Here is a 27,537-nt window from a genome sequence, read left to right on the forward strand (position 1 = left end):
TATCTGCTGAAACTCGTGCGTTTGCTTGACGGCAGCTCATTCTTCGCATCTCAGTGAGAAAGACGAGCACTGGTCAGTGTGTGTGTGTGTGTGTGATGTGCTAGTCAGAGTCGGAGCCGCTGCTGGCTAGACTGCAGTCGTGGATGGCCTGTCCTAAAGGTGCCAGAGTCCCGTCTTTCCTCACTCCCATTGGTCTGATCAGCTCCTTCCTGTGGACGAGGCAGAGCAGAGTTGTGTTTTTGCATGATGCTTTGAATGTTTACAATGACGTATGCAAATAAGAGATGCCGACAGCAGAAATCTGATCAGCTGCAGTGCCAATGGAAAGTTTTATGAGGAATAGATTTCTTTGCACACAGGTGTTTTTTTCTGAGAAATTTTTTATTGCCGACACCAAATTGAGATTTTATTTATACACGTCATGCGTCAACTTTAGCAGGTTGCTGCGGTGGAAAGTTCAGGCTTGGTGACATCACTAGACTGCGCGAGACCAATCGAGGATCAAAACACGACCTCTCTGGACAGAAATTGAAAATATGGCGCAATCGCTTGCTTTTTAAATGTCTAATCATCTTGTCAAATCCCACCCCTTTTCGCAGAGCCTTAAGACAGAATTTCGCAAACTCAAACTCTGGTGTGACCACCGCTTCAGAGAGTGAAATTCAATATTTTCTGTTTTTAAATCACTTTGCATACATTTTAAGACCTTATTGCAACTTTAGGATTCAACAGTAACACTGCCGACTTTTTAATTTATTATATTTACTAAATACTGATTGTAAGACACTAATCCAAAATGAAAACATCATTCATATACTGACTAAAAATGCTAATCCAGCAGGTGACGCCTACAACAGCAGGCATAACAGTGTTGCTTTGGTTAATGCAGTAAATAAAGCAGTGTGATGTCAAATCCAGCAGGATTTGATTTGATTCGATTTCATGAACTACACGGCATTTTAATATTCGCAAATCAAATTCAGGCAAACTTTAGCACACATACAAAATATAATACCTTGCATAAAAGCATTTAAAACATTTTAATACTTTTTAAGGGCCTTAAATTTCTCTAAATTAATGTATTAACCTTTAATACTTCTTAAGACCCTGGGGACACCCTGAATGAAGCTATTTCCCATAGAAATTTGTATAAAATAAATAATTTGTATAAAATAGTTCCAAACTCCAGCAGTCATCACCGAGCCTCCGGCTTTATTGTGCTCGCGGCTTGTCGATTTGGTTTTTCAGGCCACTAATTTGTCAGCACAATCCAGCTGCTCTTTGAAAGCAAGTCTTTGTACGGGGCATTGTATCTGCATTCAGCTCTGTCCTCTAAAGAGGCCTGTTGATGTGTACAACATCTTTCTTTGCCTTTACATCTGGACACATAAGAGTCCTTACAATCACAACCCTAAAAAAAACCACCCCCAATCCCAGCGCGCCCCTGCACCCCTCCAGCGTCCCAGGACTGTGCTTTAATTACAGGATCAGTGCTCAATCTAATCTCTTCAAAGCCTGGGCTGCTCCTCCACACTAATCCAATTATATGTGCACTGCCAGATCATCCATCACAGCACCAGCCAATCAGAAGACACCCACTGATGAGTGAAAAGCGCATTATCCAATCAAGGACTTTGGAAAGCTCATTTGCATTTATTCATAAACTCTGATGAACTACTAGGCATGGGCCGGTGTAAGATTCTGACGGTATGATAACCTTGGATAAAACTATCAGGGTTTTACGCTATTGTGATTACTGCTCTAAAATAGGCTCTTTTTAAATGTCTAAGTAAAAAAAATAAAAATCAACAATTTTTCCCCCTTTGAAAACAATATATTTTATTTTTTGAAAGATTTTAAGTATTTTAGAGCAGTAAACATGTCAGGCTAAATAATAAAAAATAAATCATAAACTTCTGCTGTCTTCATTGGTTTCAAAAACTCAAGATTTCTTTACATTCTACAGTTCAAAATGGCATCTTTAGATATCTTTTCTGATGGAGATAATGTTGTCCTAAAAAACAACAACAAAAAAAGTAAATAAAACATCTTACACACACCTTAGGAAGGTTATTACAGAAAATTTGGGCGGTTTTAAAACCTTGACTTTTCCAAACAGCGGTATACCTTGAAAACTGTTATCGTCCCATGCCTATAAACTACTAATACTTTATAGTAAGGTCAAATTAGTTAATACATTGACCTTAAGCAGCAGGTTGTGTTTAGTATTCCTTTATTCATCTACTTCAACTTAAAGGGATAGTTCAAACAAAAGCGAAAATGCATTCCCAATATACAAAAAAACGTTTGCTATAAGTAATGTTTTTCCACTCAATATGAAAGTAGTTATTTTGAAGAATATTGGTAGACAAAAAGTTGTTGGTGCTATTCCTCCCTAATAGTTTTAATAACTAATTTCTAATAACTAATTTATTTTATCTTTGCCATGATGACAATACATAATATTTAACTAGATATTTTTCAAGACACTAGTGTTCAGCTTAAAGTGACATTTAAAGGCAATAATAGGTTAATTACTTTAACTAGGCAGGTTAGGGTAATCAAGAAAGTTGTTGTATAATGATGGTTTGTTCTGTAGAGTATCAAAAAAAATAGCTTATATCGGTTGAGGTTTAATCCTCATGCACACTAAAAGTGACTCGCAATGGGATAGTGACAATCGATTTCAACGGAGAGCGAGCGACTTCTGGCAACCTCTGTCTACTCGAGCAACAGTGACTGCTGATGACCAGGTGGCCGGGTCGAGCGGTGCGACAAAATTGAGAATCCTTCAAAAAGCAAATGAAGAGCGATTTCGAGCGACAGCCAATAGGAGCACCAGTAGAGCTCACGTGATCATCTCTCAGTTTGCACAGAGGCCGGCTGCATTCATGATGTATGGGCCTACACAGACCTGCGTTGGCAGATAGTCACCACCCAGAGCGACAGGCAGCTACATAGTTGCTGCTAGTGTGAATAAGGCATTAAATGTATCAGTTTGGCACTGCTATTGTAAATACACCATATTCACCTTTACTAAATGATATTTTCCACAAAAATCTAATTTCCAAACAACTTAATCAGGAATCAGTTTCTCAAGAAACATCTACTATCTCATCCTTCATTTATAAACAATTATTGCACTACAGGCTCCAAAAAAAAAAAACTCAACATCAAAATTGAAGTCAAAAGAACGTCATGACTAGATAAAAAGGAAACAGAGACACTTCCTCTACATCCCACAAAAACCAGAAACCTAAGCTGACGCATTATCAAATCAACAGCATCTGTAATGATAAACAGCCTAAACAACCATTTGTTTACATACACCAGTGTATGTATGTGCGTGTGTGTGTGTGTTTGTGAGGATTCGGGGTGGAGAGTCAGTACTAATTGGACATCAAGTCAAGCATCAGCCGCAGACAGGGACATTCCTCCATGCACATGTTGCGTCTCCCCAGCAGCAGCAGCAACAACACCTCCTTCATCCCGAAAAAAGAATAGGAGGAAGAGAGAAGGATCCATTCTCAAAGCCAGGAATCTGCCTCTCTTGGGCACACGCTGCTCATTACCACTCAAACACCCTATGGAAGGACAATGGCGCTTCCTCTTGTGTTTGCAAACTTATTTAACACGGGCCTGGCAGCTAACGTACAGACGCACACCCTTAATTGAGCCAGTGTCTCAAACCACTTCACATCCGAGGACAATGTCTGGCGACCCGGCTGAATAAATGAAAAAAGAAGCACGTATATATGTATTCTAAAAGCAGTACAAAAGAAGCTGAGCCGGCGACCCCACTGTGTGCACCAATTAGCTGGTAATTAATGCAGCGGGAGCTTCGGTGGCCGGCCGGTGCGCATTGACTCCTGCTGAATGCGGAAGGCCAGCTGTAAATGAGGCGCAAGACGCTGCTGCTGGAGGATTCTTGTCTTAATGAAGCGGTTGGTAAGGAGGACGGATGGAGCAACCTCTCACCGGCGTCTCGCTAGTTTACGCCACGGGTTGTTTAGAAAAGGTCAACATGAATGCGCTACCCTGCACACATCCAGACTCAGAGGAGGGGGACGTGGAAACCAGCACAATGATTCTGGTGGATGGAGTCTTTTATGAGGGAATTATGAACTGCTTTATGCAGGATGATGAGAAAGAGAAAGAGTGACTGACTGGTTTTAGCGAGCAAAAGTGAAAACACAATGCTTGGAATGAATATGGCAGCAAATACAGTCAAATTCAACTGTTCACCTTCAAATTTCTTAATTATTTACTATGTTTTTTTTAATATATGTCATTTTTTTTTGTAATCTGATATTTGATGCTGTTAATATGCAGAAGTAAAAACAATATGCACATTTCTTAATTATTTACTATATTTTCTAGAATTTATGTCATGTTTTTTTTTTGTAATCCAATATTTGATGCTGTTTATATGCAGAAGTAAAAACAATTTTCTCAGATTGAAAATGTCAGCAAATACAGTGAACTTCAAATGGTTTACCTTCAAATTTCTTAATTATTTACTATATTTTTTTGGAATATATGTCATGTTTTTTTGTTTTGCAATCCGATATTTGGTGCTGGTTATGTACAGAAGTAAAAACACAATGCTTGGATTGAATATGACAGCAAATACAGTGAGGAAAAAAAGTGGTTTAACTTCAAATATTTTTAATTATTTACCATATTTTAACCCTGAGCTCGGAGATAATTGAGCCCTGGGCTTCCTCCTGGTCAACCCCCTTTTACCTTGAGAACTGCCTTAATCCTTTGTGGCATAAATAAATTACTATAATAAATTTTATATAATAATATATAAAAATATTCATCGAACTGCATAGATTCAACAAGGTACTGGAACTATTCCTCAGAGATTTTGGTCTATATTGAGATGATAGCACCACGCAGTTGATGCAGATTTGTCGGCTGGACATCCATGATGTAAATCTCCCGTTCCACCACACCCCAAAGGTGCTCTATTGGATTGAGATCTGGTGAGCGTGGAGGTCTTTTGAGTACAGTGAACTTATTGTCATATTCAGGAAACCAGCCTGAGATGGTTCACGCTTTATGACATGGCACGTTATCCTGCTGGAACTAGCCATCAGAAGATGGGTACACTGTGGTCATAAAGGGATGGACATGGTCTGCAACAATACTTAGGTAGGGTGTGGCATTGACACGATGCTTAATTGATACTACTGAGCCAAGTAGTGCCAAGAAAATATCACCTACACCATTACACCACCACCAGCTTGAACCATTGATACAAGGCAGGATGGATCTATGCGTTCATGTTGTTGACGCCAAATTTTGACCCTACCATCCAAATGTCGAAACAGAAATCAAGACTTATCAGACCAGGTAACGCTTTTCCAATCTTATATAGTCCAATTTTGGTCAGTCTTGCAAGTTGTAGCCTCAGTTTCCAGTTCTTAGCTGACAGGAGTGACACCTGGTGTAGTCTTCTGCTGCTGTAGCCCATCTGCCTCAAGGTTGGACATGTTGTGTGTTCAGAGATGCTCTTCTGCATACCTCGATTGTAACGAGTGGTTATTTGAGTAACTGTTGCCTTTCTACTAGCTCAAACCAGTCTGGCCATTCACCTCTGACATCTTCAAGGCATTTGTGCCCAAAGAACTGCTGCTCACTGGATATTTTCTCTTTTTCAGACCATTCTCTGTAAACCCCAGAGATGGTTGTACTTGAAAATCCCAGTAGATCATCAATTTCTGAAATACTCAGACCAGCCTGTCTGGCACCAACAATCATGCCACTTTCAAAGTCACTTAACTCACCTTTCTTTCCCATTCTGATGCTCGGTTTGAACTGCAGCAGATCATCTTGAACATTTCTACATGTCTAAATGCATTGAGTTGCTGCCATGTGATTGGCTGATTAGGAATTTGCATTAACGAGCAATTGGACAGTTGTACCTAATAAAGTGCCAGTTGAGTGTATACAGTTAGAATTATTAATGATTAGAATTATTAAGTCAGAATTATTAGCCCCCCTTTGAAATGTTTTATTTTTCTTTATGAAATATTTCCCAAATGATGTTTAACAGAGCAAGAAAATGTTCAGTGTGTCTGATTTAATTTAATTCTAATTTTTTCTTCTAGAGAAAGTCTTATTTGTTTTATTTCGTCTAGAATAAAAGCAGTTTTAAATTTTTTGAAAGCCATTTTAAGGTCAAAATTATTAGGCCCTTTAAGCTAATTCTTTTGATAATCTACACTGTTATACAATCATTTACCTAATTACCCTATCCTGCCTAGTTAACCTAATTAACCTAAGCCTTTAGATTGCCCTTTAAGCTCAATACTAGTGTCTTGAAAAATATCTAGTAAAATTTATTTACTGTCATCATGGCAAAGATTTTTAAAAAAATCAGTTATTAGAAGTGAGTTATTAAAACTATTATGTTTAGAAATGTGTTGAAAAAAAATCTTCTCTATATTAACCAGAAATTGGGGAAAAAATAAATATGGGGGCTAATCATTCTGATGTATACTTTAAATTTAAATCATCATTTTGTATGCAAAATAGCATTGGTTGGCATGATATCCAAAAAAAAAAAAAACAATAGCCAACAACTCTACTAAATGGTGTAAAAACTTTCTCAAGTAAATGCATCTTGATTTAAGGAGGTTTAGATATATTTGTTTAGCACAAAAAAATAGAACTGAAAAAATTACGTTTTAAGTGCATGTCACATTTAAATGGCATCAATTTCTGACTCATTTAAGAACCGCTTAAGCCTTAAGGCCTGAAAGCTCCCATGAAATTAAAACTACCCATATGGTTTTGTTCGCTCACATTGCTAGTTTTGTGGTGAACAATTTATCTGTGTATGTTAAGAAAAAAAAATTGCCCTTCTAATCTTTCATTGAAATCTGAAAGTGTAAATGTCAGATTTGAAAACAAACAGAAATGATGAGGAGGAGGTGTCTGTTAGGTTGTAACTCTCCCCAAATCATTTTACCGATCTTTCTGAATTAAATGCCAACTTTGCTACATCAAATCAGCTCGCATTGGAAAAATAAGCCACGCCCACGGTTTTTTCATTTAAGATTCAGTGCTTCTAAGAACTGCGTCACAATACAGAAAAAAAAAGGTTTTATCTTCCAGTTCATGTGGACTTTAAATTGTGCAAGGATGAATAGAGACTTTAAGACCTACACAAACGCACCTTGATAATTCGTCAATCATACTGACAAGCCTCTGGGCTTCATACTCCTTCTGCTCCTCCGTCATCTCGTCTAGAGGATTTGGCAATGGATCCTCTACGTGACCTGTAATGGGGTTAATGCTGAAAAACACAAAAGAAAAAAAGCACTGATGCATGAATGCATAACCAAATGCAGAACATATGCTACTGTACAAAATCATAAAACAAAAACTATATTAATGAGAAGTTATGCATACACAAAAAGGCACTTACAATGGTTTGACGGACTTGTACTCCTCAGTGTCAGAGTCTTCATCAGACGAGTACTGCGTCTCTCCTCTACCTCCGGCCAGCAGCCCTCGTGCCATCAACAGCCCAGCAGCATTGCCATATCCAGTGTACTTCAGCAGATTATCCACTGCATCACGGGGGAAAGAATGAGCAAAGCATAAAATCATTTTTTTACTTGGTTAAATAGCATAAAGTCACAAATCACAGTTCGAAATGTATAAAAGAGATGGTGTCAGGGATAATCAACACATTTTCATGCCAGGTGTCATAACCAAAATAATTTTTGACAGAATTGTCAGAAGATGATTAGTTACAACAGTTCTATAAGGCATATTTGACTCCTAAATGATAAACATTTTAAGGAATACAGTGTGTTATCTGAGGTAACGCACACAAAAGATGGTGTTGCAAATTACCAGTGCCACGATGAACACTGCAATATTATAGGGACTGTGTTTGTTGTATCAGTTTTTTTGTGCAGCCTTTGGATAAAGATACAGAGTAAAGACTGCAGTGAGTTGAACTGACCGAATATAGCAATTTAAAGCATACAGAAAACTTCACACAGAGCACGGGTCCTTTATGAAGTTGAGCAATACAGAGAATCCATTGTACAAGGCTTATTTCGACACAACCACAGTTTCTATGATTATGTGCAAAATATAATCAGTTTGATTAATAGTTTAATAATGATATCACCTACACCCTCAACATGACATAAATGGGTAAATACACTATAGTTTTACAATAAGAAGGGAAAAAAGAAACTGGGAATTTTCAAGTGGTCTCTTGATTTTTCCATCTTTGTGTGTAAGCAGACAAGTCATAATAAATGATTGAGCAAGATCAAGGAGAACAGAAAATATTAGGATATCCCTAATACAGATAAAGACAACATTATTAGCCCTACTGTCAAATGTTTATTATTTTCAAGTGATGTTTAAAAGAACAAAAGATCACAACATTATTCATTGTATTTTTCTTCTGCAGAAAAACATATTTCTATAATTTTTAGCTGGAATAATAAAAATAAACATTTGTAAAATGTAAAAACCGCTGAAGTCAATGTCAATAGCCCCTTAAGATTTTTTTTACGATTAGCTACAGAACAAACCACTGCTGTCCAATGACCTAGTTATTCTAGATAAGCATATTTAAATTGCATTTTTTTACTAGTATCTTACAAAATAATAAATACAGTTCATCTCAGTCGCTTTGGTACATTTCTCAGATCAGAATTGAAATTCTCAAAACTACCTGTTCACTCTTCAGCAGATCATGGTGTCAATTTTTTGAACAAGTTGCAAATGCTTTTGTACATTCATGTTAATCATTATGTACAATTATCAGACGTTTCCTGCATTATCAATTGCTTATGTCATGTTGATCAAAATGTTTTATTTTTGTCTCAGCTGAATTGTATTTACAGCATTCAATTGTTTGTTAATGGCTTAAACAAGCTGTCATAATATTTTGGCATATTGAATTTTTCTATACATTTCTATCAACTTTTTTCTAGATCTGTCTACAACTGGTACATTTCTTCCAGGTGAAACTTGACTTTTTCTAATGAAGGTGCATCTAAAAGGAGATTGTCGTTTACATTTTTACTTTTGTTTTGTTTTGTCTTTGTGCTATGCAGTGCTTTATTTTTCTTTTTTTGTATCACAATGACATGATCTGTCAACAAATTACAATACAAACAGCTGCTAAAATTTACAATTGAACACCCCTCAAGAGTAAACTGTTAAATTGACAACATGACCAAGTTATTATGACCAAGTCTTATCGGTACACAATGACACAAAGCACTGACATGTTCATTGACATAGAAATATAGTTGATGAACTAAAGAAAGAAATTAGGGATGAACTAAAGATTTTGAGCAGAGGACGGTTTTGCAGTTAATGCATGGTATTTTGCTATTTGTATACGTTGTTTGAAATTTGCAAAACAGTAAGTGCATTTCTCCATTTCTGATCTGAACAATGTAGCAAAGCGACTAAGAAAGACTGTAATATGCGCTCTTAAAAATTTAGTATGAAAACTATTATGTATAAAACTGCACCATTATGAAGCAGAACTTACCACTCTCCTTGCAGAGCACAAACAGGAACTCAGCAGCCCCCTGTTTCACTGCCATGTCTACATGCGTCATAAGACGCACCAGTTTGTTTCGAATGGTGTCTCCAATTTCTGGCCTTTCCTTCACATCCTTCAGAGGAGGTAAGATCTGTACAAAGAGTACACTTTTAATCAGCAACTAAAGACTCTTTAACTCAATAATTAAAGTGCAAAAGAAAATGAAGAGTCGCATAAATACGCTCGTTCCTTTGAATAAAGAAAATTCTATAAATAGTAGTTGATGGCCACTGCTCAGTCAGATCACATTAAAGCGAATCAAAATCGAAAATTGCTGCATCAAGACACAAATATTTGAATGATTTACACATGAATCAGTGTGTGAGATTGGACAGGGATTTAAACATTACAATCAGGATTTTCAATAGCATTACAGCACACTGCCAGAGTACAATACCAGACAAAAGTCTTGTCATTGATCCCAGTTGTAAAAGCAACAAATAATAACTTGACTTCTAGTTGATCATTTGAAAAGTGGCAGAAGGTTGATTTTTCTGATGAATCATCTGTTGAACTGTATCCCAATCATCACAAACACTACAGAAGACCAATTGGAACCCGCAGACCCAAAATTCTCACAGAAATCGGTCAAGTTTGGTGAAGGAAAAATCATGGTTTGGGGTTACATTCAGTATGGGGGTGTGCGAGAGATCTGCAGAGTGGATGGCAACATCAACAGCCTGAGGTATCAAGACATTTGTGCTGCCCATTACATTACAAACCACAGGAGAGGGCAAATTCTTCAGCAGGATAGCGCTCCTTCTCATACTTCAGCCTCCACAAAGTTCTTGAAAGAATGCTCCAGGATGAAATGCTCCAGGATTGGCCAACCCAGTGACATTATTGAGCATGCCTGGGGTAAGATGAAGGAGGAGGCATTGAAAATGAATGCAAACAATCTTGATGAACACTGGGAGTCCTGCAAGAACACTTTCTTTGCCATTCCAGATGACTTTAATAATCGGTTATTTGAGTCATTGCAGAGATGTATGAATGCAGTCCTCCAAACTCATGGGAGTCTTACACAATATTCATTCTTTTTCCACTGCACCATGACTTTATATTGTATACTGTACATTATTTCTGTTGAGTGACAAGTCTTTTGTCAAAGTCAGACCTTACTGTCCTAATTAAATAATTAAAAATCAAGACATAATCATATTTTATTTTGGTAAAATAAGCGTAATCTAGAGGCCTTTGCCTTTCATATAAGCCACTTCTGATACACAATGATCAACTAGAGGTCAAGTTATTTGCTGTACCTAAAACTTAGATAGAGGACAAGACTTTTGTCACGTAGTATATAATAGCACCATTTGGCATCTGATAGAGCATTTGGACCAAGAAACTGTAGCTGTCAACAACAGATTTAACAGATCAGTGCATTACAGTGTGCATGGACTCAAGCGTGCACCTGGGCCTTGATGTATCTGCGGATCTCCCTGTGGTATCTAGCGCTCTCCGTCAACAGACTCAGCACAGGTGTCAAGCCTTCTTTAAAGTTGAACCCCTGAGTGAAGAAACCAAGCATGAGCAAACTACATGTAGCAGCATGCAATAAAGTCTGCTGTGTTAGACTAAAGTGCAATACCTTGTCTATCCTCTTTATCATAAAATCTAGCAGAATCTGCACCGTGTCCATGTTTTTCCCTCTGTATTTTTCCAGGCCACCTTGGACAGGGACGTCTATCAGGACATCCAGGCACTGAACGGGAAGGTTACTCAAGAGATTTATTGCATGACTAGAAGAGAGGGCACAATAAAATCACAAATGTTAAGCACACAATAAAATGAGAATATAACATGTCTTGGAAAGGAATACTGGACTGTTATGTGAAAGTGTTTTTTGCAGAACAAGCTTTCTCTAGAATTAGTGACGCTGTCTGATAAAACATCACTAATTTGATACAGCATCACAGAATGTTATTTAAAGGGTACCTATTATGAAAATAATCTTCTTTAAGCAGTTTGGACAAAACTGTGTGTAGGTATAGTGTTTTCACAGGTATATTTGAGGTGTTATAAAGACAACAAGTTTCTTTTGTTAAAATTCTTGATGTTAAAATAGGATCCAAATCCCTCCCATTTTGAGGCCGACCGCAATGTGACATAGGAGTGTGGTTTTTCTGCCCACCGAATTAATTGACAGCCATGTATTAACATCTCTCTGTAGTAAGACACAGACAAGTACAAGACAGGACGTGTGCAAAGCAACTGGGATCAAAAGATCTGTTCAGCTCACTGTAATTACCAGTCATCATCAAAATGTAGTCAAGAACAAGTTTTACAAGTCTAAAACATTTTTAAACAGCAAACAGCAACAGCAAAATCTTAAGTGCAGGGTGTGTCCGAATCCACTTTTACTATTTTAACCACGGAAAAATCTGCTTTGCGCCACTGCACATGGTCTAACAGGGTTGAGCTTATTCTCTTAATGAGTTTTAAATGTGTTTTGAGAATAAACTAATCAGAGTTTTATCTCCCATTCACTTTAGGAGTCAGTTGCGTCACGCCATGGGGCATTTGCTATTTACATGGTGGACTTTGTAAGTGGAAAAACTGAACACTTTACAAGCGAGAAAATGGTTAAACAGAGAATCTGCAGCACAGAGAATGAGAAAATGAGCCTCCTCATTCTTTACCTTCACTTTCTGTCTTGTAGATAAGAAAACCGTTTTGTTTGCACAGACATCTATTAGCCTATAATTAATTTCGTTTGTTAAGAGCAACGATTTGTTTCAAAACTATTTCTAAATTTACTTCAGTTATTTCCAAATACACATGCTATGCCCCATAAGGTCTAAAACCTGACAGGTGGCCAAATCTAAGCTTGTGTTTTAATAAAAACAAATATTAATATGCATAAAATAAATAATACTACTAATATTAATAACATTATACAAAAGCAAATTGTTATGAATAAACTGAAAAAGTTTAATAAGAACAATAATCAATCAATAAAAAAACAGTAATTATTTATACTACTGCTTTTACTTTTTATTAAAAAATGTGATTACTGATTACAGTTTAAATGATTGGCAAATTAGTAAAATCCATCAACATGAACAATAATAGGAATAAATATAGCTGCAAGCAACAATTATCTTGGCCAGCAGCCATATCATAAACAAGTACGACAACAAGCTACAGAGGAACTGGAAAATTTTATAAACTTTTTGGCAGTATGGTCAGAGCCAAATTTGGTGGAAATTGGGCTAACGATCTATGGAGAGTTCAAAACAACAGATTTTCAAACTAATTCAAGATGGTGGAAAGGAAGTTAATAAATTAAGGAACAAATTATTTCACGGATCACATATCAATGATATAAGGAATCTGCAAAACCAGACTCATGACAACAGACAAAACTATTGAAAAGTCATTTTAAAAATTTTGTATGATTTCAATTGATAGAATGTAATTGTTTGTAAATTTTACACATTTTACAAACTGACGTAGTTTGGTCAATGTCAGGTCTAGATCAAACATGACAAGTTTGGTTTCAATACTTCAAACCATTGCAGTGATTCAGCTTGTAATGTCATCTGGCAGCATTGCATCAAATTTGCACATGTGCTAAATGACAATAGTTTTGTCTATCAGCATGAATTCCATAACTTTTGGTCTACATGGTCGAAAGATGTTTTGAGTCAAATTTGGTGAGGATTGGACCAACGGTCTAGGAGGAGTTAAAAAAAGAATGGCTTGAACAAAATCAAAATAGCGGAGAGGAAGTTTTACACAGATTATGGCATAATTGCTATCAGTGATGTCAGCATCAACCAGGAAATAATTTGAAACCAATTTCATCAAAATAAGCAAATGCAGTCAAAAGCTATTACCAAATTTTAAAGTTTCATTAATAATGGCTTATGAATGTCTTATAACTCTTGACACATAGGTGGCGCTGTCACCAAATTTCTATGGAGTGATCAGTATGAGGCAACAATGACAGACCTAAAATTTGATGTTATTATCTTTAACGATAACAGAGATACAGCCTCAGATGTAGTTTAGCATCATGCCATCACATTTGTCGGTAACACCTATCGACACAAATTTGCTAACTTTTTGTCAGCACGGTCTGAAGATGATCTGAGTTAAATTTGGTGCAAATCAGCCAAACGGATGAGTTAAAAAAAGTAAGTTTTGACTTAATGCAAGAAAGCGGACAGGAAATTCAGTTCATTAAGGTATCGATATCAATATTGATATTCTCAGGACAACCCAAGGAAAGCATCAAGGCAAGTTTCATAACAATAGGCAAAATTAGTCAAAAGTTATTAGCGTTTTTAGAAATGTCGTTTTAACGTTTGACCAAAAGGTGGCGGTGTGACAAAACCTTTTTTTTTTATTATTATTATTTTTTCGGGGTTTTCACCTTTATTTTGACAGGACAGTAGAGAGAATTGACAGGAAAGCATGGGGAGCAGAGAGAGGGGAAGGATCGGCATAGGACCGCAAGGCGGAATCGAACCCGGGTCGCCGCGAGCACTGGAGTGCATATGTCGTAGCACTAACCACAACACCACTGGTGCCGACGTGACAAAACCTTTTAAACACCTTCAGGGCACAGTCCTGAAGACACGTACAGATTTTCATAACAATTCGCCAATATGTGCGTAAAATATAGCAATTTTTGACCAAAATGGCTGGCCTGGGAAAATCAGACATAATTCGTCTCGGCATGCTTGGCCGGAACGACCAATTTTATGTATTTTGGACAAAGGATTAAGAAGTTATAAGCAAAAATATCTATTTTTGTATTTCCCAACCACTAGGGGGGAATGCGCTGAAATACTGTGGCTTATTTCAGATTGTGATTGTGATAACACACACCATGTTTGGTGTGAATACGTCAATGCGTTATGGGGACACAACACCTTAAGTCAATTTTCACAAGCACTATGTTAAATTTGTTGGCAAGTTAAACGTAAATGGTTGGTCTAATCAACTTGACTTCAAAAACCTTTAGTCAGCATGGTCTGTAGATCATATCATTCAATTTTGGTTAAAATTGGACAAATGGCCTAGGGCGAGTTCAACAGGTTTTTTGAAAAATTCGGAATAGCGTAAAAATTTCACAATGGAAAAAGACGTCATAGGGTGCGATTGAATCGGCTTGAGCCAAGAAATCAGAAGAAAATTTTATTTATTTATTTTTTTTCAAATGTTATAATAAAACTTTTACAAGTGGTGGCGCTAGAGAGTCCAAATTTGTTGTGGTTGAAGACTGTCCTCTATCAGTGTGCCAAAGTTTGTGCAAATGCCGCAAGTGGTTCATAGGGCTGAAATAGACTCCCAGAGCGGAAGAAGAAGAAGAAGAAGAGAAAGAAGAGGAAGCCACAAGAATAATAATAAGAACCGGAACGGATACAATAGGTGCCTACGCACCTTTGGTGCTAAGCCCCTAACTACAACAACAATAAATATTTGTTTGCTATTATGATTATCATTAAGCAACATTTAAGAGTCTAACTTGTTGTCAATGTGTATTTGATATTAATTATTGTGCAATTTCTTGCTATCAAAATGGTTGCTATTTTCATCTTTGATTCATGACAAATTTATAATAGTTAAGCTGCATGATTTTTACTGTTATTTAAAAAGTTAGTAAGTTAACTTATCTGTCATTACAATTGTTGGGGCCCTTTTCTAACCTGCAATTTAACCTGCTGTGACTAAATTTCTCATGTGCACCCCTCCAATTGTGTATCTAGTATCATAAAAGCAAACCTCCTCTCACATGTAGGCACCACACACAAATGGATACTAAATATTTATCTGCCTCCTGTGTTTGTTCATTTCATAATCTCCTCTGACGCAAAAGAAAATTCAACACCCATGGCGCATTCCAGGAATGTGATATCGACAAACGAACATGAGCAGGCCTTCTGAAAGCAGAACCTTCAGTCAATTTAAATGACAAAAGAACATCTACTGACCAGGACTGGTTCAGCACATTCAATGCATTTAGGTAATGGGGGAGCGTGGAGTTAGTCATTTCAGAGTGCTGTACAATGCATTGAGAGAGAGTTGCATTCCAGCGGTGTGAAAGAGCTGGTGATGGTACCACCGCCAACACAATGAGTCAAGCCCAAGTAAACGGGTAGGAGTTTCAGAATGGAACAGGGCAAAGGGGTGTGCCATTAATCACTTGGAGAGGACATCACATCACTCACATTCACCACACTTGCATTTCTTTAGCTTTCTGGCTCACTGGAATCCTGGTTCTGAAGGATTTATAATGGACACAGGCTTAGTATAGAGAGTGACCTGGATTCGGCTGTCCGTTTGATGGTGTTGAATAGGGCTGCACAATATATCATTTCAGCATCGATATTGCAATGTGCACATTGGCAATAGTCACATTGCAAAGACATGTAATGTCCAGTATGAATTATAGTTGACCAGGAACTACAGAACTGTATTTAATCACTGCATTTGCATGGAATTTACACAAGTTATGCAAAAAAAACATTTTTTATTTAGAATTTTTGTCTTGTTTCTAGTCCAAATATCTACATTTCAAAGTTAAAACAAGACTATTTCACTTACCTCACTGGCTGATCATTTCCTTAAAACAAGCAAAAAAACTCTTAATTTTCACTTCTACTGACGGTGAAAACTAAAACAATATTTTTACTTGGTTTAAGAATTTTTGAATACTTGGACTAGAAAAAAAGACAATAAAAAAGCAAGAAAAGCATTTTTTTTGCATGGTGATTATTCAATACTGTGATTATTCAATACTGAATACTGTTAGCCCCCCAGAGAACATCAAATAGTGCTATTCAAACCATCTTTTGGGGGGGGGGGGGATGGCAATATCAGATTTTTCCAATAACGTGCAGCCCTAGTTTGGAAGTACCTGTGAGTCTCCTCAGTTTTTTCTTCAGTGTGTGTTTTCAGCATTAGGAGGTGTCTCATGATGCCTGCAATCAGCCGAAGTTTGTGGAGACTGTCCTATTCAAATAAAAGGGAAAATGATGTCAGTGTTCATTTTCACAGTGCATTTGGGGCAGCTTTTAAAAAGGAAAATACCAAAACAATTTTGAGCTTTAAAGAAAATTTTGCTAAAAGCATTTTTTTTAACCTAAAGTTATAGTAATGTAAATAAATAACTCTGAAAATAAATAAAGAATATTATTTGTATGAAAATAAAAGGTACAGAAGACGGATTTATTTTGTTTAAAAACTCTTACTAGTAATAATAATATGTTTTGATATTTTGCTAGAAATAGATATGCTAACTTCAAAAGAACTATCAGAAAGTAAGCAGTAAAATTTATTTGAAATTTGATAGAAATACTCTGATACAGAGTTTAGAACTTGATTTACAAATAACAACCTGACAGCTTTGAGCCAATGAAAAGATCTAGGGACTGAAGGAATCATTGGCTTGAGAAAAAGAAAGGGCATCTTAAGGCAAGGTGATCAGGGCCATACAGAAACAAACAAAAGGTCGAGCAATTGAGACACACTTAGCCTAACTTCAGCACTCTTAAGAACTCTGGAATGCACCAGGGCTGTTCCATATACTTGCTCTAAGAATGGGGGCTAGAGCTTTAAACAGTGAGCTGTTCTTTCCCATAAAAAATGCAACAATGTTGTGGGTGTTTCTTCAATAAATGCAGTACATTACCTAAACACATAAAAATTCAGTGTTAGATTTTCTGTTTTTCCATCCACCAGGCAAAAAATGAATAAAAATCACACATCCAATCTTTTAAAACCTCTCCATACAAAAAAATAAATAATTGATTGAGAAATCGATTCTGCATAGATTCAAAGAATTTCAAAATGTCTCACTATTCTTGCTTGAATCAATTTTGAGCTTAGTTTTAAACAAGAGATTGCACACAAGCTTTTTAAACAACTGTACTCTGATTGCATCAAATTGCTTACAAATACTAATTAAACCTAAAATAATCTTTAATGAAGTTATGAAAGGTTTAAGCAAACTACGGGGATGTTTATAGTAAGTTGTGTACAATAATCTTGTGACATAAAAGCCAACTTACATGACTCAACTGAACACACAATCGCTCTTTATTGTGGGCATCAAAGTGAAGCAGTCAGTCAAGTTTACATTATTTTGTAAATTGGTTTCTACTTTACTGAAATTATATTAAACAAACTTGATTAATGTAACCATTTTTAAGAAAACGGTATGTTTTAGGTGCCAATCACACCAACACGCTTTTTGCGTTGAGAGGCGCCTTTTTTGAATGATTTACTGATGGCAGCGAGCGTTTTGCGTGCTGCTAATGCGCCGTGCACGCCTTGCGTTTTAAGCACCTACTGCGCTTACTGTGTTACGTCAGTGGCGTCTTTTTCATTGTCCAATCAAATGAAAGCAGAGGCAAGGTTTCCGTTGATGATGTGCCAGCAGTGTTTGTGTTGTCATGACAACAACGGAGCCTTTTGAAGATGGAGGACTTGTGGTTGCTGTTTTGGGTTATCCAGAGCTGTATGACTTCACAAATCTTGAATATCACAATATTGTTAAATATTTAAATTATATTAATATCAAAAGCATCACTCTCGCACAATACTCAACTGATTCAGTTGTTGCCTAGTGACATAAAAAGTTTTTCAGGTGAACAAAAAAGGCAGTGAGGTGCACCTCGCATTTTTGGAACGTAAATGCGCGTTCGGTTTGATCAGCCCCTTACTATTGTTTTTAGAGCTAGGGTGCCGCCATCTTGGAATATCGCTGTGTCTGACGTCACAGGGTTGGTGAACAGATAAATTGAAAGTAATGGCCTTCCACTTTAAGTACACAGTTAAAATCTATCTGCTGTTAAAAACTAGGCTAAGAGTGGATTCAAAAAAGAATAGCGATGCATTTTGAAGATCTCAGAATCTATGCAGAATCAATTTCTCAAACTATTTTTTGCCACAGCTCTATTGAGCATGCACGCTGTAAAATATAATATACTTTGAAAGTGTTTTGAAGGTGCATTCAACAATGTGTGCATGCTAACTTATGCATAAAATAGTACAATTTGGAGTTGAATAATATAGCAAGTTCGACACCACAGAATAGATACTAGATTATATTGCTGTTCTACACATACTGTCACTCTCACCTTATCACAGGAATCAGACATGGTGAGGTTGAACAGGGCTTTGAGGGCTTCCATGGTAAGCTCGTTGTTTTCTGGTGGAATGGGCGGAGCTTCTGGATCAGGAGGTGCAGCCTCATATGGCCCAACCCAACGCACATCAAGAGTGCGTTCCAACACATTAGTGAGTAGTTTCACCGCGCCTGCCTCCTTCTGAAGCGTGGAGCGCACATCCGTCCGCAGAGCCGAAAGCAAAAACAGCAGCCGGAGGGAAAATAAGCCCACTTCATGATGTGACGCGCTGACCAAATGCAAGCGGGGGCATAGGCCTTCCGCTAACTGCAAGTCACCTCCCATCTGCTGTGCCGGCACGCTATTGAACACTACGTTGCACAGGCACTTAAGGGCCTCCACCACAACCCTCTCCTCTTCTGCTGACTGCGCCTCCTCTAATGGCTCGCCTTCATGGCCCGCCACACAGATCCGGGCAAGTCCTGCTAAAGTAAGCATTCCTTCTTTGGTGGCTACGGGTCCAAGCACATGCTTGTCTCTGGACAAGATGCGCAGGGTCTCCAGGCAGGTGCTTTGGCAAAGTGGAAGATCTGACCGACGGAGGACTGTAAGAAGACCCTGACATAATTTCTGCAAACAAGACAAGAAAGACGAAGTGCATTAAAATGTGAATAACTTAGAATGGAAATATGTTTATGAAATAATAACCTTAATGTCAACAACAACAAAGGAAAATGATTGATTTGGCACCAACAGATCATCGTATAGAGCACAGCTGTCCAGTTCCTGAAGAGCTGCAGCTCTGCACAGCTTAGTCCCAATCCTAATTAAACACCCCTGATCAAACTAATTGAGTCCCTCAGGCTCGTTTGAAACCTACAGGTAAGTGTGTTAAAGTAGGGTTAGAACTAAACTGTGCAGGGCTGTGGTCCTCCAGCAACTGAGTTTGACACCCCTGAGCAGCGGTTCCCAACGGGGGGTTGCGGCCCACAAAGGGGCCTCAGAGAATTTTGTGTGTGTGTGTGTGTGTGTGTGTGTGTGTGGGGGGAATTTAAATTCAATTCTTCAATTCAATTCTTAGAAGTGGACAATTAGCAGGATCATTTTGCCTTGGTTCATTTTATCCCCTAGCTCAGTGGTCCTCAACCACCGGTCCATGGATCAATTGGAATCGGGCCGCACAAGATACCATTAATTATTTCCGTTTTATTTATTATCTGAGTCTGAACTATCCTTTATTTTGAAAAGTCTTTTTTTTCTTAAAATGAGCCTATTCTCATGCTTGCGTCTTGGTCGGTCACTTGAGCACCAAAATTTAACCCACCACAAGGGAATAAGGTGAAGCTTCAGGCCCGGAGACCCAACTACACGCTCAGACCTGCTCGCACAGACCTGCACTTTCAGACCTATGGTTTTCTCAGACAGTGCCACTTGCTGTTGGGTTGGGTGAAGCGGCAGGTACGGAGAGTCGGAGACCCAACTGCTAGCAAGTAGCAACATCAGACACGCCAGTATAAGGTTTTATTAAGGGGATTACTGAAAATTACCAGGTTTTATGGCATAAATCAATGTGGTGTAAAATAATACACTAACAAACAATAATTTCAGTGTTTGATTTGATCAAAATTAGTGCCAAAAGATAGCATTATTTTATGATATTTACAGGTTATTTTCAGTGTTATTTTACCATTCTGGGACAATTTTCTAGCAATGTTTTCTGGCAAAAAAAAAAAACGTTAAAGTAAAAATGTTAAAACAAATGTGTTATATATAACGCGATTATTATTTGAAAGATATTTTAGTGCTATGCAGGTCTGCAGTACAGTAGATTCAGTTCAGTAGATCTGTAGATTACTGTTTTATCGATCTGAAAGTGCTACCAAAGACAATAACAGTAACCCAATAGTTTATTAATTATTAATAAGTTCTGTAATGATTAGAAATAAGTTTTTGGAAATCAAAATATCTGCATAGAATTTACAATATGAGCTCTCTAAGGTTAAAGCAAAAATTATTTGCTTGTGATGTTTATTTTTTTTCCCAGATTGATATTACAATTCAAAAAGGGGGTCTCTGCCAACACTGACACAGTGCAGATATTTCCACTGTTTTTTGCTCGTGAAAGGAAAAATCTCCCCAACAAGAATGTAAAGAATTTATTTTATTTGATGTTATTTACTAGGTAAAAAACATCATTATTAATCCAATTATTATTTTGCACCAATTTTCTCTGCATTGTTTACAGCTTGATGACTTGTAGAACCTCATGAAAAAGTATACAAAAATAAAGTTTGTTGTGAGAATTACCCAGAGTACTATAATTTATTTTATGTGAAGAAATTTATTGTATATGAAGATAATATTCATTCCCTCAACTCAATTCAAAAAGGTGATAAATCCTTATAATGATAAAAAACAATAAATGTCTGAAAATATTAAAGTAACTGAACAATATCTATTTACAAATACAATTAATAAAAATACAACAGAATTAATGCATTAAATCAAAATCTAGTATGTTTAATATTTAATGTAATAATGTATTCAATCATAACGTGATTTTTTTATAGTAGAAAAATAGTTTAAGTTACAATTTATAAGGAGCTGAATTCAGGTTAGTCAATCTTTTAAACAGCAGGTGGCACTGGAAGGTCTGGAAGTGCAGGTCAACCCGTCTGAGCGTGCAGGTCTGAGCGTGCGGTTGGGTCTCCGGGCCTGCAGCTTCATATTGTTGCCACAAACAGCAAAATTAGCAAGAAACAGGAGCCTTTAGAAAGTTTCTTTGCTAAAGGAAAAAGGCCCAGTGAAGGACCCCCGAACTGCCAAGGAATAGATCCGCAACCCACTTGTCAACAGACCCAGTGAATCAACCAAGGCTGTGCAAAAACATCAACAGATGGAGATTGCAAATGACGGCAGCATATTGCGTATTTCTAGAGTTTGCACAAGTTTGTTTCCAATGGGTGTGCGCTATGCTCACACAATCAGAGTGACACGCTTGCACCAATAAACCCCAGGCCGCGACACGAGCGCACCGCGAGTCATGTGACAAGATTTGAGCAATCAGCTTCAGCTTGTATGGAATATTCCCATTTCGGTAAGATTAATTTACAATTTTCACAGACAGACACAGAACACCCTATCACTGCAGTGCTTTTTACTTTTCTTCATAAATAAAACTTGTATCAGGGTGACAGCAATGTTTTGTCTATTTAGGCTATTATTCATTCATTCATTTTCTTTTCGGCTTACTCCCTTTATTAATCCGGGGTCGCCACAGCAGAATGAACCCTCACCATATCCAGCAAATGTTTAATGCAGCGAATGCTCTTCCAGCTGCAACCCATCTCTGGGAAACTTTAGGCTATTATTTGTCTATAAACATATCTAAATATAGTAATAAACACACCGCTTGTTTGAACAAAATTTTTTGTCATCATTACTGCAAACTTTTATGAACGATTATATCATTACATGTGGAGTGGGGCCTTACAATATTTTCTGGGGAAAAGGGGGGTCTCAGGCAAAAAAAGGCTTGAAACCACTGCACTAGAGGACCAATCTCATCAACAATTCACATGTTGTTTTAAATGTCTAATCCTATTATGAAAACTATTTTACATCTCATGTGTTTGTGTTCCCAAACATTAGCCATCATCTGCAAATACTAGTTATCATGATATCATTTGTTACTGTGTCATTATGACATATCAGTGCATATTAAGGCACAAGGTATTTCAAGAGTTCACACTTAGATATGCTTGGCATTAATAGCAGGTTTGGCATGCTGTCCGGGCCTCGGAGATAATTGAGCCCAGGGCTCCCGCCTGGTCAATAAGCATATAAAAAGGGTCAGAAATCAGGTAAGTCTTAAGAGGTCCCCTAAGAAAATGGAGGGAAAGGAGGAAATGGGGTGGAAGGGGGGGATTCTTCTAAAATGAAGATATGAAAAATCGGTCTATTTATTGTAAGCTTGGATCAATCTGATTGGATTATTACTAACTACTGATGAGAACCAGCCCTGCTCAATATCATGTGCTCCTTTCAAAATTTGTTTGAAACTTCGCATAAGATAAAGGAAAAGTTGTTTTGCGGCAGTTCAATTATTGTTAACTGTTAATGCATTAATTTCTTGAACACTAGAGATGGAACTGGTGCTTTATACACCAACTATGTTTACAATATTCCAGTTTTTGTATAAGCTATTTTAAGCGTACGCTTATATACAGTGTTGGGGAAAGTTACTTTTGAAAGTAACGCATTACAATATGGAGTTATTCCCCCCAAAAATAACTAATTGTGTTACTAAGTTACTTTTTGTGGAAAGTAGTGCGTTATATTACTTTTGTGTTACTTTTCTTTACCTGCAGAAGTTTGATCTCTTTCAGAACTTGCAGGTGTTTTTTATATATAGATGCTTTTTTTTAATAGAGAAGCTCTGCATTTAACAAACACTTATTTAACGTACACCTTTATTTTCCTTTAAAAAAAATGTAGGATAAAATTATATTTTGAAAACTTTCTGAGCCCAGAGCTATACATGATGTACAGATGAATGAAAGCACATCTCACATTTTGTGTTATTAGTTAAGTAAATTTACTGTCCATTGACATAACAATTGCAATAGAACCTAAGAGTAAGCTACAAACATAAAAATTATTAATATAAAGGAAACAAAAAACAGACTTTAAACCTTCAAAATGTTTAATAACCAAATGAAGAGTAAGACGATAAAAACACCTTCAAATCAAAAAAAATCTTTGAGATTTATACGTTGAATAAATTGCTTCACATGGCCTTAACAAATTTGATTGAACAACTTTACAAATTGTGATTGAACAATCACATTTTCTGTTTGATAATATCAAATAAAAAAATGGTAAATTACATATGACCCCCACTTTACAGGTATAGTTTTAACAACCTGAAAACAACAATCAGGAAAACAAAAACACTTGAAACAGAGTGGAGTTATTAAGGTCCTTTTAACGCTTGGTTCAATTGTCTGAACCGTAGTCAAGTTCAATTTTCCCCCTTTGACACCTTCTCGGTTAGTTTGTGTTCACACTGTCTTTTTTACTTCTGAACCCTGGTACGCATGCATCATCGAGCTGCTGTTGTGTACTGCTGTTGCTAGGTGGCGGACACGAAAGCAAAGCGCCAAAATGGAAAGACGTCCACACTTCTCGGTCGTTCTGCTTTTCTTGGATCTTTTGGTTTTGGACATTCAGAAAGCATCTCGCGTCTAACTGCCGCAAAAATATTATAAACGTTCAGAACATAACGCGATGTCTGCAGAAGCGATAGTTTGTTGTACTCTTGGCGGTTCACTTCCGTTATTTGGTACGATTGCATTTATATCAGAAGTGAACTGCACCAGAGTTTGCGCGAATCATACCCCAGACCACCTCTTCCAGGCGAACTCGGGTACGGTTCGTGGGTGTGCACCCGAGTTCTGAAGACCTGTTCACACAAGCTAAACATACCGCATTCTGAAGTCAAACGAACACGGGTGGGGATCAAAAGTGCTAGTATGAAAGGACCCTTTTTTGCTGTCTTGTTGATTTCTTAATATGGCTTGATTGCTTGCTCATATTTCAGCATCAACACTAAAATCATGTCAGATTTTTTGACAAGAAATAAAAACTACAACTACATTGTCTCAAGTAGCGGTGTGTTTGTGGATACTTTTGTATTAAAAAACACACTTACCACAAAACATTGAGACATGTGCATTACGAAATATTGATATATTGCAGAAGCCTAGTAGTGCTTGTTGTAAATAAAGGGAGGCAGATACCAATATGGCAAGAAACATAAGTCATTGTGCAATCAAAGTAATGCATAAATCTGTTACTCACAATTCGTGCACCCTCCTCCTCGAGGTCGAAGGCAAACGTGCGACTGTTCTGAAATAGAATGTAAACATGGCATGAGAATGTATAAATTCGAGATGAACAGATCCTATGCTTGGTGACATTCTAAAACCATATATGGATCAGTCTCAAACCCTAGAGTATAGGCAGTGAGTAAAAAAAATACAAAAACAAATCACCAGTCCTGCAAGAAAGTTGAGCTGGTAACCAGTTTAAGCAGGTTGATTAGCTTTAATGTTCCATAACCCAGCACAACCATTTTAAAGCAAGACAATAGTACCATGTTTTAACCATTGTTTTTAATTCACTTGCCAATTTTTTGATTTTCGACTGTTTTGCTTAAAGTGTTTGATTACACTTCATTTATTCTCTTGTGTAGATTTCAATTATTATTCAAATATGAATTTCAAGGTAATTATTTTTTTCCATGCATGAATTTTCAGTCGCATTGTACACCAAACTTTGCAATTTTAATCTATTTTTTTATATTTAAAAGGCCTAACATATTTAATTTTTCATTCTAAAACGTAAAAAAAAACAATTCTCCACTAGCTGGTAACAATATTTTCTGATTGAAAAATTGATCAGAGAGAGCAAAAATTGTTTATTAAAGAGATAAAAAACCTAAAATTTCTAATAATTTACTCACCTTCAACCAACTGAGGATTTGTTTTTCAAGGCAAAAATTTAGCAAATAATGTTAAGTAATGTCATAAGTCCATGGTGTATCATATGGCTGCACAATTTTGTTCCATCATTCCAAAATCGTTTCAGCATCGATATTGCAATGTGATCATTCGCAATAGTCACATCGCGAATGCATGTAATGTTGAGTTTGTATTAGAATTTATCATTTGCATGTGTTTTTGATGCATGTGATTGTATAATGATTTTAAAAGCATTCAGGTTTAAGAAATTGTATCATTTCTGCCTTTACCAATGATTATTTTTATCATTTAATTACTGTACTTGAATACTGTTAGACTCTGTAAAAGATAAAACTCTTTATCTCAAGTGTATCTTTTTCTTGATTCTATTTATAGATTGTTATGCATGAAAATACAACACATGCAAGTACAGAAATGCAAATAGCACAGACTAAAATGAAAATGTGTTGGGGGACCCCAAAAGTTTATAGATTGTTTATTAGATTTTATGGGGATAAGACTTCCACTGTGAATCATCCTAATCAATCTAACATTATAAACTCTTTCCAAATAGACATATTCAAGTTATCTGGTGAAATTGTATTCATAATCGCAATATTTAATCGCAAAATAAAATAAAAATATCACAATGCTAGATTTAGTGTATCATACATAGCTATGGGCAGGATCTGCAAATTTATTTAATTTTTGATATTTCTGTAGAGAATGTTGTAATAAAAAATAAAAAAAAATTTAAAAATGTAAAATATCTGCCGACTTATGTAGAATAATTTTGGGAGTATAGTAAGTAAAAACATAAAACATGAAATAAATTTGTATATCTTTTAAACTTTTATTTAAGGTTTACAATGCAAATCCAATTACATCCACTTGTTTGGTAAACAAAGCGAGTCTCTCATATAATACATCTACAAAAAGACAGAAACGATTACGTTATTGTCCATTTGTATTGCAAATAAGTATTAGAAGCATTTGCATATAATTATAATACTACCGAAAGTAGATTAAAAGGTGAATAAATATATATAGTAAATAGTAAATAAATAGACTCAATGGAAGGCTAATAAATTTGAATTTGTGTGTGCACAGATTCCATGTGGACCTATAGTTAATAATATTGTTTTGACACAATTGTCTGCAAAAATATTTTTAACTCTCAAAATGCAAGTAGACCATCTTAAAATTGTCTTAAATTTTCTGGAAAGAAAAAAAAGGTTAACCAAATATTGACCTAATGGTGACTAAAGTAAGAGCAAATTTTCATTTTGAAGTGAGCTATCAATTTAAGATCAGTAAAATCTGTAATAATCAGTGTTAATCTGATTTGTTGACGTTTATTACACAATTACATAGTCTCTTTCTAAAAAGTTAACATGACTGGTTTAGTTACTGTTCCTACAGGAATAACTTGGGTAATAGAGAATTCATCATAACTCTTGGGAATTCCTCTATCAAAAACATTTTTATAAAATAGCCTAATGTGTCTAAAATTTCTATTCACACCTGGATACAGACATTATAAAGGCTTAAATAACGCGATACCAAAATAATATTTCCAACATGTTGTCTGTTTTTACCAGTTTGACAGCTGTCAAGTTTAGCTAACGTTACTTAGCCAGCTAACTTATTAACATCGAAAACAACAGTTAATTTGTAAAGTTAACGTTAATCTGTTTGCCTGATGTAACTATTTGCCCTAAACTATTTGCGCTTATTTCATTTACGTTGACAAAATACACCATTCTTGGTTAAAAACAGTACAATTAAGTGTATGAAATAGGTTACCATCATCGCAGGCTAACTAAGCTTTAGGATGCTATTCTACGATCACAAGGCAAATACCTCGTGCCTCGCTAATACGGATGAAGTGGATATTTAACGTTTAAAAACAAGCACGTTGTTTCACCTACACCGTTAATGTTTTTGGAGATTCACACACATACACCGGGTGTATTGAGATTAGCCAACGGCTAACTCGCTAACACCTCCACTGCTAACGCTCGCATTTAAACAACACAAGATATGCTAACAGCAGCCTCTTTACCTCAGTGTTATACTTCAGCAAAAGTTTTTCAACCTTCTTGTCATCTCCACCGTCGATCTCTGACAAAATATCACTCAAACTCATCTCTGAATGATGCTTTTGCCGTCCACTTAGAAACACTGTCAGTCCTTCTGCACACAACAACAGTATGAGTTTCACTACACACCCCGTTCTCTCTTATCTCCTTAACTTTCACCCGTCAAACGTCACTGTTTTACGAGTCACTTCGGGACATGACAATAATACCTGGACGGAGGCCAAATT

General features: G+C 36.6%; 1 protein-coding gene and 1 long non-coding RNA gene across 4 annotated transcripts; one reads left to right on the plus strand and one right to left on the minus strand.

Annotated features, from left to right (window-relative positions):
* Positions 1-27,440, minus strand: ric8b (RIC8 guanine nucleotide exchange factor B). Of its 3 annotated transcripts, NM_001005293.1 has the most exon segments (10): positions 1-209; positions 7,190-7,309; positions 7,442-7,586; positions 9,548-9,692; positions 11,016-11,111; positions 11,193-11,343; positions 16,473-16,567; positions 18,697-19,314; positions 24,547-24,594; positions 27,274-27,440. In NM_001005293.1, coding segments are annotated over 10 exon segments (1,611 nt in total). In that variant the 5' UTR covers positions 27,358-27,440; the 3' UTR covers positions 1-100.
* LOC147832785 (uncharacterized) lies at positions 18,261-21,878 on the plus strand. Its single transcript, XR_015514816.1, has 2 exons — positions 18,261-19,708; positions 19,933-21,878. It is a non-coding gene; the product is annotated as an uncharacterized LOC147832785 (long non-coding RNA).
* Positions 27,441-27,537: the final 97 nt, after the last annotated feature.

Source organism: Danio rerio, chromosome 18 (genome assembly GCF_052040795.2).
Source record: "Danio rerio strain M-AB ecotype USA chromosome 18, GRCz13ab, whole genome shotgun sequence".
Classification (NCBI taxonomy): domain Eukaryota; kingdom Metazoa; phylum Chordata; class Actinopteri; order Cypriniformes; family Danionidae; genus Danio; species Danio rerio.

Excerpts from the sequence above, each read along its gene's own strand:
- ric8b (XM_087291644.1), bottom strand. The coding sequence starts at position 27,357 with ATGAGTTTGAGTGATATTTTGTCAGAGATCGACGGTGGAGATGACAAG. Across the intron at positions 24,595-27,273 it reads TGCTGAAGTATAACACTGAG|AACAGTCGCACGTTTGCCTT; the intron begins GTAAAGAGGCTG and ends ATTCTATTTCAG. Across the intron at positions 19,315-24,546 it reads AGGAGGAGGGTGCACGAATT|AAATTATGTCAGGGTCTTCT; the intron begins GTGAGTAACAGA and ends TCTTGTTTGCAG.